At 40.9% G+C, this 12,629-nt stretch overlaps 1 protein-coding gene across 3 annotated transcripts in view; it reads left to right on the top strand.

Moving 5' to 3' along the window:
- unc5cb (unc-5 netrin receptor Cb) overlaps window positions 1-12,629 on the top strand; it is a 129,245-nt gene that overhangs the window by 111,286 nt on the left and 5,330 nt on the right. For all 3 annotated transcript variants that reach the window (XM_085463730.1, XM_085463729.1, XM_085463728.1), the window contains 6 exons: window positions 1,973-2,335; window positions 5,820-5,907; window positions 6,032-6,203; window positions 10,286-10,519; window positions 11,181-11,330; window positions 11,435-11,599. In XM_085463730.1, coding sequence (XP_085319856.1) covers window positions 1,973-2,335; window positions 5,820-5,907; window positions 6,032-6,203; window positions 10,286-10,519; window positions 11,181-11,330; window positions 11,435-11,599 — 1,172 coding nt within the window. The remainder of the gene's footprint in view (window positions 1-1,972; window positions 2,336-5,819; window positions 5,908-6,031; window positions 6,204-10,285; window positions 10,520-11,180; window positions 11,331-11,434; window positions 11,600-12,629) is intronic.

Genomic DNA, 12,629 nt, shown 5'->3' with positions numbered 1-12,629 from the left:
CAAAAAGACAGCAGGGAGAGAGACAGAAATATGTAACTGTGTTGTAAATGATTAGTGTGAGCTTTTGGAAAGAGGAAATAAATAAATAAATAAAAGCAGAAGAGATAAAAATACAATGAAGAGACTAGAGACGAAGCTTTTTAATGTGGGACAATTCAAAAAGATAAACACCATCGAACAACAACCCTTGTTAAAGGTGCTGCTTCTGTCACCGCTCTTATAAAGTAAAGGATAATTTGAAGCCAAGCCTATTTAAAACAGCTCCCGAGCAGAAGGCACTTTGGTTAAAGAATCTACCAATATTCAAGCTTTTTCATTTATTTATTATTTTCTAAAAGAAATCCAAACTCTGAAACTGTATAATGAAGCTGAATTTATATGAATAACATTATATTTAAATCATTTTACTTTCTGTTGATTATATATCCTTAACATTATCCTTCACCTTTACAGATATAGTTAATATATTAAGTATTATAATATAGATCGATGTTACTGTGGGGTTATTCATATTTCATATGTTTGAACCACCTGATCATGACAGAAACAATTGGTGGTGATTTAAAAAACAGTGGTGTTGGAGGAATCATATAAGCTGATCCACTTTACTTCCACCTTATCTCTGTCTTTCCTAAAGTAGCCTACTAAAAGCTGTAATTTATGTTCTATATACTGTATGAAGCATGCATAAAGCACATCACACACAATTTGCTGTGAAGAAGATAATTCATGGGTGGAAATGTCACATCCACCACAGTGCTCAGTGCAAACAAGGGTTAAATTGGAATTTGTAATGTTGGGGGGGGGGGGGGTCTCTTATTTCAGTGTTACCATCGGTGCGCGTGCTGTGTGCAGGAGCAACAGTGACAGGGGAAATATCCCTACATGCAAAGACAAAATTAGCGTGATTGATCTAATTTGACAGAGTATGTGAACTATAACAAGGTCTGATCTCCGCTGACAGCTCTCTGCTCTGAAATGTGGCAGTGTGTAACAAATTCTCATGTCTCTGTGTCAAATACACAGTAGGAAAGATGGTGTAGGAACTGGTGTTTGAATAGAAGAACCAGTTAAGGGAATCATTGAGATTTTGCGTTTTATGGTGCTAGACACAGGCATTAATGATGTGCTAGGAGATGATTGTGTTAGCTTTAATTACCAAGAAGTGGTGCAATTTGAGTTTCTGTGATATTTTGCTCAAATCTTGTTTGCTGGTCATGACATTTTGACTTGAGCTTAAGCCTGCAAGCCACGTTAATGCGACACTTAGCTGAGATTATCCCTTGTTAAGTAGGTCTCAGTTTCATCCTGCAGTCCGTGGCACCTGTGCAATCTAATTAACAAAAGAGGGGGGAGGGGGGTTATCTGAAACCTGGTTTTGGGGGAAACCTGAGGAAAATATACAGTTTTATATGAATGAGAGCTGAAGCATATTTTGTTTAATTTCCTAATACAGATTGTGAAAATATGGGCCATACATTCTTGGAGATGGATGTTGCAAAACATGCCCTCCAGTGACACACTAGTACTTGCACTACTTCTAGTTTATTACTGGAACAACTTTTCTGACTCTCATTAACATTTGCATCATTTAGAAACTTGTGAGGGGGTGGAGACAGTGGAGAAGCTGGAGGACAGAGAGGCCCCCACTGACCCTCGCTCCACCCACTCAGTCCAGCTATTGAACATTTATCCTACTGGGTAAACCGAACATTCACGATGCCATCTGTTACTCATAAATCACAGCTGCACCTATAACTTCTCTGACTGAGTAATGTTTCTTGGTGGTGAAGTGGACCTCCCTAATGAGTAAAAAACAAAAAAGCCGTGCTCCAGTCTCACTGATTGCTGCCAGCAGTTCATTTCCTCATGGATATATAGGCTTCAAGTTAGTTTCTTCCTGATTCCTTTCCCAATACATGTGTTAAGACATTTATTCTGCTTTACCCATGTTGTTTTCTTTCCTTTTCAGCTGATCTCCTATCAGCACCCCCTGACCTGACCTCAGCAGCTGCCATGTACCGCGGCCCAGTTTACGCTCTCCATGACGTGGGTGACAAAATACCCATGACCAATTCTCCTCTGCTTGACCCGCTCCCTAACTTGAAGATTAAGGTGTACAATTCTTCAGGCTTAGTGACTCCACAGGATGACCTAGGAGGAGAATTTTCCTCTAAACTGTCACCTAAGCTGCCGCACTGCCTACTGGACAACGGTGACAACACAATGGGCCGGCGCACACAGACCCAGACGTTGCTCCGCACCAGGGATCCATCATGCACTGCTCTGGGCTCGTTCAGCTCCCAGGGAGGACAGCTTATTGTGCCCAACTCAGGTACTATACTAGCCAAAGATAGGTAGTGATTTTCCATATTTATATATTTTTATTTTATAGGTGATTCAGTTGGATATCAAGAAAAAATGTTGCATATTTCAAAGTATGCAGGAATGTAAAAAAGAAATAGTTTAAAAAATGAATAAACGAGCTTAGGTTCATGAAAAGCAGCATCTGCTACTTCCAGCAGATTCTATCAGTGTTCGTCTTAAAACTCATTAGCTGTCTTTTGTGAGTTATGATTGGAGCCACGTTTTTCATTCACTCAGTGGCACATCAGCATTTAGTAATAGCACCTCCACTTGTGTGGATGTGCATGTGTGAATGTCTATATGTGTGCACATACTGAAAGGAAACTCCTCTCATTGTATAGCCTGATAGGAAATGAAATATACCATCAGCTTTTCTCATCGTGTCCTTAAATCTCTACTCTTGTTTCACTTAATAATGTGCTGGTGATGATGATCTCGGCCCACGTTTCCCTTAAAGATCCCATTTTAAAAAAACATTAAAAGAAACTTCAAACACAAAACTTGCTGGTGTCTCCACTGGATTTCTGCCAGTCTCATAGTGATGACAAGACTCCGGGAAGTCACTATGTCTGACCAGGAAATGATCTGGCACATAATACCCTCCTCATAAAAGTGCAAGTTTACATTATTTATTTTGATTAGTGAACATTAGAGGTTGTGGTAGAGCCAGGCTGGCCGTCTCCTCCTGTCTTTATGCTGGGAAAAGTTTACTGGCTGCAGATTTTCTTTGATTTAGATTTAGTTAACATGTTTGATAGTGATATCAATCTTGCCATCAACTCTCTGCAAGAAAATACATTTCAGAAAGTTGCTACCTCCACCAAGGAGGTTATGTTTTTGGTAGGGTTTGCATGCATGCGTGTCATTCTGTCTGAATTCTGATAAAACTTTGCAGGAGTGTATAGTGGGGTCAACTTAGCAATCCATTCAAATTTGGCTTACGTGTGCCAAGGTCTTCAAAGTCAACTTCATGATTTATTGGTTCAAAATTGACAGAAAGCCTTTTAACTATAAACTGATTCTTACAAATCCGGTGTGTACTGTCAACCTCTAGAAAGATTTCAAATATTATGGCATATTTGACCTCTGACCTCTCCTTCAAGGTCAATAGACTGATTTGAAAGGTCAAAGTGATAATAATGCTATATAGAGCTATTTAAAACTATGTTCCTTACCACCATGGTTGGTATTGACATCGTATAAGCATATAGCGAATGATATATGGGGATTCTAAATATCACGTTATAGTTTGCATCCAAACTTCATATGACATGTGACCTCTGCCCTCACTTTTTCAAATTGACCCCAAAATGTGTGACATCTTTAAAGAAAGTATTGTCAAGAGAAAGAGAATGAATTCAAATTCAAATTCAAATTTTATTTGTCACGTACACAGTCATACACAGTACGATATGCAGTGAAATGCTTGGACAACTGCTCGTGACCTAAAGAAAAAAAAAGGAAAAGGCTATGAATAAGATAGGAAATAAATATGAAAAATTAAAAAGGGTAAATTTAACTAGGAAGGAATAAAATATAAAAAGAATTAAGGTTAAAAATGAAATAACTGTACAACACAAATTAGAATGAAGGGTAAATTTAACTGGGAAAGAATAAGATAAAATATATAAATTAAAGTTGAAAATAAAATAACTGTACAACAAAATACACAATACACAGTATGGAACTATATAAGAATGTATGCCTCGGTGAAGGTTTATGCTCCCTGAGTGCTTCCTGTTTAGAGATTGCTTTTACTCAAAGCTTAGCTTCATTTCAGTTGTTAATAGAAGCTCGTTTTCTCCCCTGGAAAAAAGACTTGCCACCCATAAGTCAAATTTTCAGTTTATTATCTCTAGATTTCAAGTTGGGTATCTCAAAATTGTGACTTTCTGACTTAAGCAAGAAGCAAGAGGAAAAAAACCTCAAAATTGGATTTTAATGGCAAATTTTATTTTATTTTTTTCTGGGGCTCAAACAAGCTTCCAAACTTGTTACACTTGCTCTCGCTGTCAGTGCAATATGAAGATTTCAGTATGTGAGAGCTTAAATATAAAGAGCTCTTCAGTAAAGTGAAAAATACAAAACCATTGCAGCTCTCAGTAGACACGGCAGTTCAAATCAACCATAAATGTTAACTTAAGAATTGTTAATCTTTGCAAACCCCAAGCAAACCTCTCAGTAAAAATAAAAGAATTCTTTTTAAAGCATGTGCAGTATCATTCAATACTTTGCTGTCTGTAGCAGTATATCCCTGATGATCTGCGACTTTGAAATAAGCTAAGCCATGTGCAGCCCATCAGCATATTGACTGCACGTAGTATGACAAGAGTTGATGGATACCCAAGGTGTGTGCACCAGAAGTGCTGGAGGTGTCCCGTTTCAGGCAGCTTACATTAGCCATGCTGTCCTCACTTCAAACACATGCAGACTGTTTGTAACGCGCCGCAGATGCATGCTGACAGGCAGAAGCAAACTAGCAGTGACATTAAAGGATACGCAGACTTCTCACATTTCTTAAATTTCTCTCTTTTTTTTCATTTTGATAACTGTAAAATGTTCTCAGCCGTTGGCTGCGCTCAGCCACCTCATCATGTTACATAGGAATAGGGAGAGGAAAGAGCACATTTGATATTTGATCTGTTTGTGAGTCTGGGTAATGAAATATTTTGTGGTGCTGTCACTGTGGCTGTTTGGTATTTTGCATCTTAAAATGCATTTCTCATCTCTTTGAAGCTTTGCTGTGAGGCAGAGTAGCAGCGCGCGAGACGTTCCCTTGGCAGAGTTGTGATTGCCTCGCTAGCTAGCTGGAGAAGCTGTCTGTCACCTTTTGAAAAGTTCAGTACAAGGACATGGGAAATCAATGAGCTATCTGAGATCCCTCCCCCACCACCACTCCAGAGAGAAGCCATGTGTGTGTTTGTGTGTGCGTATGCATGATGGAAATTGGGGGTTAGGCTTCTAAAAAACGCACACGCGCGTATCGGATAGGACATCTTATCGAATAAATCTGAGATGGAAAAATGTAAATCGCGCCTGCTGCAGCAATATGCCAAGGCTGTGACGAGCAAAGAGATCATTGATTTTTAGAAATGAAATTCCACATCATTTCCTGATACCATAAAAGAAGGTGGTAAAATTACATAGTTGCTGTGTGTGGGACTGAACGGCAGTGCAATTATTATTGTGTTTATCCAGGAAAAATATTCATTTGAATAAAATGAAAAAAAAAATCGATTCATATCTCTGTAGTTGTGCAGCACTGCATGAAGACACACTAGTTAAATGTAAAATTATAATTTACCTTTCTATATTTGGAGTAGCCAGGATTCACCAGCCTGTTGGTCTCACTCTCTATACTCTCACATTCTTACAAAAGTCTCATAACAAGCACTGACAGTATAAAGACACCTCTGTCAACTTATCTTTTTTTTTTGCTTTTTGCTTCCCAGGGGTTAGTCTGCTAATTCCTGCAGGGGCTATTCCTCAGGGCAGAGTGTATGAGATGTATGTGACAGTTCACAGGAAGGACAACATGAGGTATGCGACGACGCCCCAGAACCTTATTTGCTGCTGTCAACCGCTCCGTGTCACACATACATACTGAGAGTGCCATCAGATTGTGGCTAAATATTGCATGTATGCTATCCCTGTGCGCCTCCAGGCCCTCGGTGGAAGATGGCCAAACGGTGCTCAGCCCCATGGTGAGCTGCGGACCCCCGGGGACCCTGTTGACTCGTCCGGTCATCATCACCATGCATCACTGTGCCGTGTGCGATGGCCAGCAGGACTGGCTGATCCAGCTCAAAAGCCAGTCGCCGCAGAATCAGTGGGAGGTGAGATGTGAGATTCACAGAGAAATTTGTGCTACAGTAGGCTGTATCTATCGACTGCGCTCGAGTTTCAAAAATGGGTTTCTGACGGTCGCATGCACACAAGAATTGAAATTATGTGTTTACAAGCGAATCTCTGCTCAGTGTGTCAGCGAGCAGTAAAAAAGAAAAGATGCTGTGAGAAATAAATCCATGATATGGCATGGGAGAACTGATAGGATGGAGGAGGTGAAAGGGATCAACGTCCCCTGCATTGTTTGTCCAACTCATAGTAGTACTCAAAGTAAACCCCTGCTGCACCTAGGAGCTGAAATAGTACATCTCTAATAGCAGGGAATGGACTGGGACTGTTTTCTTGCCCAGGCTGTTTCCTTGTACCTTTATAACGGCAGGTTTTTCATCAGGTGTGAACATGTATGGGGGTTTTTCTGTTCGTGTTGCTTTTTTTTTCAAGTCTTCCCTTTTGCTGTTTTTGTCACACACACTGATGCAGAAATGGACCAATTACCAAGGGATCATTTGCAGAGAAACTTGAAACAAATCTGCTTGTTAGGAGGGAACTTTGTTAGAAATGTGCCAGGTGGTCAGCTTACCTCCAAAACATATCTCTCAGCACCTCACCTGACGTGGCCGACCTTCTTGCGGGCAGCTATCAGCATCTTTTTCTTAGCTGTCAAAAGAAAAAAAGTCTTCCTTCCTTGTGGTTTTTAATTAACTTTCTACTCAAACCTTTTTAAGGAGAAAGGCTCCCTTAAAGATAAAAGCATTTAATAAAGGTTAGCAGGAGCAGGGCGCAGTACAGGAAGCATAATGAAAGGCAATGCTTTAGTGATACGTAACACGACTCCAGTCTATCCAGGCTTATTGCATAAATGATAAGATGATAATCAAAATGCACATTACTCTCAGGAAGGCCATGTCCAAATATATAGCATCAGTTTATACCCAATAATAAGGCCTTCTGTCAGATCATCATTAAAAAGTGACTTAAATAATGTAATTTTCAGCAAGCCCTTGCATAATTTCCTCTTGCTGATGCGATGGCATTACTTACAGAGCCGAGGAAAAACTGCCCAACTGGCCCCCACATGCCTTCGTGACATTGATGAATTACTTGGACACAACCAATAAAGCTCAGTGTAAACTGAGGATTTTTAAAGAAGAAATGATTCCTGATTACATCTCCGTCCTGCCACAAACGCAGATGGTAATATGTGATGTGACGGCGGCTTCCTTCGTATGAGTTTCCTTTTCCCTCTGAGGCCAGCCTCGGCGCTTCATGAGTGAAATATTGCTTTATATGTCATGCTCTGTCAAAATGTGTTTTCATCACTGCAGTGGATACAGGAGAGATGAGCTCCTCCAAAGGAGTTTTTCACGGATATTTATATTGAGAATAATCAGTTCCGTTGGCGTCTGGGAGCCCGCAGCCCTCCCCAGTTGATGCACGCACGCACACACCGATTCACACACAATCTCATGGTGTTGTGATGATGATGAAGATGGCGTGTCATATAATGAGGAACATGTGGGGATTTCTGCTTCAGTAACTCTCCTACTTAAAATCCTCCCACGTCTACATGGGAGGGGGAAAAAAGCCGGCTGATGAATTTTTGACTAAATTAACGTTTGTATGTTTGTATGTTTAATTGTTTCTGCCTGCACACAGTACTACATATGAAGCAGGGCCACTTTTTCACTGTGCGTTCCAATTATCCCCCAATAAGGATCCCTAGTGCCATCCCACAGGAGCAGTTAAGAGTCTAATGATCTGCCATAATACTGCTGTTAAACGGCCTAGCTCACAATAAAATGCTGTAATTCCTCTTCTGTCTCTCATAATAGGCTGAATTAATACCAGTGTGCCACTCTGTGAGAGTGTTTGGATTAGAGCGAGAACGACGGAGAGAGGAAGAGAAAGAATAAGCGAGATGAAGAGAAATGAAGAGAGGGTTAAAGAAAAAGAGGGAGAGTCGCAGGAGGCTCCTCAGACCTTGCAATCCTAATGAAAGAGAAATGTGTCCTGGCATTGGTGTCGTTACAGGGGTCAACTGCAAATAGTCGGGATACTTATGCTTCCATTTTCCGCGTGAGACAGTCTCAAATATTAGTAATACACACACACTAACTGTTACTTCGAGAGTACACGGCTTCTGTGAAAAGGTCAGGACATTAATTGTGCTTTCTACATTAAAATGCAATTTAAATTCATTCTGTTTCAGTTAAATGTGACTGAGCACATTTCTGTGTGGCAAAAAAGCAACACATGTACAAGTTTAGCTATTAATTACCCAGTGGCAAAGACTTCATGTAAAAATATGTGGTTTTCACTAATTAGCCAATCCAATTTAACGTTTACAAATCCACACTTGAGGCTTTTAAATACACTCTTTTAAATACACAGACTCACTACTGTAGGCCAGTTAATATATCCATAACTCCACGCAATATACTATACAGTAACTCTGTAGTCTAGCGGTTAACAATAACATGTAAAAGATCACACAGTAGTTCAAGACCAGGAGCAGACACAAATCCCAGGAAGGGCTGTAACAGGAAGTGCATCCACAAGAAAAATCTGTGGTGACCCTTTAATAAAGAGGCAGCTGAAAGAAAAAGAAGACACTGTACCGATTATTTATCTAATCGGTTTCAAACATGGAATTCAGCAACAAGCTGTGACATTTTCTATTCTTTTGATAAAATTGCTGCATATTTTCCAGTTTTTCTGCAGATGTACAAATAATGCAAGAATATGGTTCTCACATAAGTTTCCCTGGACAACATGCATTAAACCGTTTACAGTTGCTGTTCTCCTGAAAGCCCCTTTGCAACCCTCCTCTGTACCGTCACCTCCTTTTCATGCTGTGTTTGAGGTAATCGGGGTGATGTTTGTTGAGGTCTACTCTGGGTCATTTCTATCTTGGGAAACAGCTGGGGAATTATTTCAACCACTGGATGCATTTCAGAGGCTTTACTCTTGATTTATATGCTTTTGACTGAGTAAGTCAAATTTATGACTTCAAAACTTCATGTGAGCTTCTTCATTTCACGTGAAAGAAAATAATTCAAATTACGTCAAGCTTATATTTTGCTCCAGTGGTCCAATGACAAATGTAGCTACACAGTGCTGTGCAGGTCGAGGGATTTATCCCTCTCATAGCACTGTAGGCTCAGGCATTCAACATTCTTCCTTTGCCAATGTATTCCTCAGTTCAGTGAATTTCATATATTTGATCCATGATGCATGTCATGCTGGCACGCCCTGTCATGTGCGTGTATATATACATATGCATATATATAAACAGAACTGTGACATCTATAGCACTTTCTACACTGCAACATGGACACAATGTTAAGGTTTATGCGCGTATGCAAACGCAGCACTGCAGGCTACTTGGGGTTTAATATCTTGAATTATCCAAGGACACTTCCGCATTGTATGCAGGAGTTGGGGATTAAACCACCGACCACAATCAGCCCTATGCCATTAAAAACAACAAGGTTTTTGGGAGGTCATGGGTAACCACTGAGCAATGTGCAGGTCCATCTATGAAATGTAATTGAAACAAGAAGCATTACCTGTGCAAATGAAAAAGCAACTTCAGAGTACTAAAGTCGACTTCTAAATAGTTGAACATGCACAATTTGACACTAAAATCATTCATAAATGCAAGTCTTGCTTACTTTATGTAAAGAAAAATTATATTTTCCGCCTTTCTCATCAGCCATCACAAAAATGACTGCAGTTTTCAAATGGCTAATGGGCTCGATCAAAAAAGTAATCAAAAGAGAGCATACATGCCAGTTTTGGTACTTGTATCTATCTACATTTTTGCTGTAATGTGAAGTTATCTGCTTCACGAAACAGATCAATACAACCAAATAGAACTGACAGCTGTAGCAGTATTGTGCGAGCAAATGGAGATATGTAGGGAAAATTGGATATGGCATATTTTGCTCTAGTCAAAAATCGTATTAACCATGCCCCACTTCTATTTTTTGCTTGATACATACATGACAAAACCCAGGCTTATTCTTCAACATTCCTCTTTTTTCCCCCTTTCTCCTTGTCCACGCTCTAGGATATAGTGGTAGTAGGAGAAGAGAATTTCACCACACCTTGCTATATCCAAATGGATGACGAGGCTTGCCACATCCTGACAGAGACGCTGGGCACCTACTGCCTCGTGGGTCAATCTCTCAGCGCTGCCACCACTAAGCGCCTCAAACTAGCCATCTTTGGCCCCGTCACCTGCCCAGCCATGGAGTATCACATCAGAGTCTACTGCCTGGACGACACACAGGACGCACTCAAGGTAAATGCGCAGCACGCTGTACTGAATGTGTGCATAGCCTTTGTCTCATTATTTGTATCACTGAAATGAATATAATTGTGATTTTTTTTTTCCCCACTGTAACTGAATTGTTTATGCGCAAGCACAGCCAGCAGATGATGTGTGGGAGGCAGAATGAGAAATCTTTGTGTTGGTGTGTCACAATAAGGAGATACAAGCGCCTGTATTTGAATAACGTAGCTGCTGCAACAACACAAAATAAGCCACATATATCCCTCCTTCTCTACTGTTGTCTCATCACCTCAATTCTGTTTAATACCTTCATGCGCCTGCATGAAGGAAAGATAAGGAAGGATTATTGTACTGAGGAGGGATATTGAACACAGTTATTAAGTTTGGGAATGAGTAATGAGAAGTGATAGTGATCCTGCTGCAAGGACACAGAAGTTGATTTCAGGTTTGCATGTCTAGATTTAAGTTTGTAAAGCCCTGCGGATGATTATAACGTAATATTTTATTAAAAACTAATCATTTGTAAATGTACTTGTGAGAATTCCTCAGAGACTATTATCACAGGAATACAGCAGCAGTTTGTCTGCTTTTCAACTGGTATAAAGAAGAAGCTTTTTGAGGTCGGTATAGATGGTGTCCTTGCTAATCAAGCTTGCTTTTGTTTATTTAGGAAGTCCTTCAAATGGAGAAGCAGATGGGTGGGAAACTGTTGGATGAACCAAAGACTCTCATCTTTAAGGACAGCACCCACAACCTGAGGCTTTCCATCCATGATGTTTCCCACACATTATGGAAGAGCAAACTGCTAGCCAAGTACCAGGTAAACTGCTCATTTTACTCCTTTTTCAGTAAAAGGCCATGCACAGTGTGCCACGTGGTTTCTCCCACCGATGTAACTCCTCTACACTTTCCACTTCTCTGCAGGAGCTTTCCTTTCAGCAGGTGTGGAGCGGCTCACAAAGGAACCTCCACTGCTGCTTTACCCTGGAGCGCTTCTCTTCCAGCACGGTGGACCTGACCTGCAAAATATGTGTGCGCCAAGTGGAAGGAGAAGGACAGATTTTTCAGCTGGACACTACACTGTCGGAGGTAGCGTTTGATACTTGGAGTAAACATCCCCCCCCGGCCCCTGCAGGTGGATGCTGGGCCGGTGGAGGGGTTGAAGCAGCAGGCAGTGATGCAGGGCATCAGCACCACTGACTTGTCAGAGGGAGATTGGAGATTTTGGAGCCTAAAAATAACAATAAATTGGGTGGGGACGGTGTATGACACGAGGAGAGTGAAGCATGTAAATGTGTAGGACAGTCAGGCTCAAGTTGGATGCCAGACCTTTAAGTATAACAAATTAAATACCATCTGATTTCATTATATTCACATAAAAGAGCACTACACGACTAGCACTACAGGCTGAGGAAAAATGCTTGTATTTGATTTTGTAATGAACTGTTTCCCTCCTAATGCTTTCACTTGATTTATAAAGGCTTAAAGTAATTATTCACCTTGACTGGATACGGGGCATAGCCTTCGAAATTATAATGGAAACCTCAAAGGTCTGTGCGACTTTTGTGCTCTGCTTTCACATGAATTTTGCATCCAGAGCTGTTTTGACTCTTCCCCTCCACCTCGCCCTCATTGTCCTTCCACCGAGCCAGACGCTCAGAATGAATTTAACCTCGTTTCCATTTCCTCTTCCCACTTTTTGCAACGTTCACAAAAACTGGCAAGGTGTGAGACAGGGGAGTTTCAACCATGCCGCCTACATAGAGTCTTGCTTATGACAAGAGAGGAGCACAGGAGGGTATAATAAGCCTGTGTCCCGTCCCCCCCCCCCCCCCCCCAGTCATGCTGCACTTGCTTTACAAAGGCCATCTGGCTAGGAGAATAGAGCTTGAGGGATGGAGGAGCACTCATGCTTTGTGCTCAGTAATGAGATAAATTACAGTACATACAGTGCAGAGCTGTGTTACTGCCTGGCCTTGGTTCATTTGTCTCTGGGTCTTGATCTGGTTTCTGTAGCCAGACATCCAGTGCTTAATCCTCCAGATGCAGTATATTTAAAAGAAAATCACTCAGCTTGCATCAGTAAATGGATGGCGACGCAACGAAGGGTTTTCAATTT

Source organism: Copadichromis virginalis, linkage group LG7, assembly GCF_057382275.1.
Source record: "Copadichromis virginalis isolate Kocher_CV1m ecotype Utaka linkage group LG7, C_Virginalis_male_GT1.1, whole genome shotgun sequence".
Classification (NCBI taxonomy): Eukaryota; Metazoa; Chordata; class Actinopteri; order Cichliformes; family Cichlidae; genus Copadichromis; species Copadichromis virginalis.
Note: the sequence above shows the minus strand (reverse complement) of the source record. Positions and strands in the feature narration are given on the sequence as shown.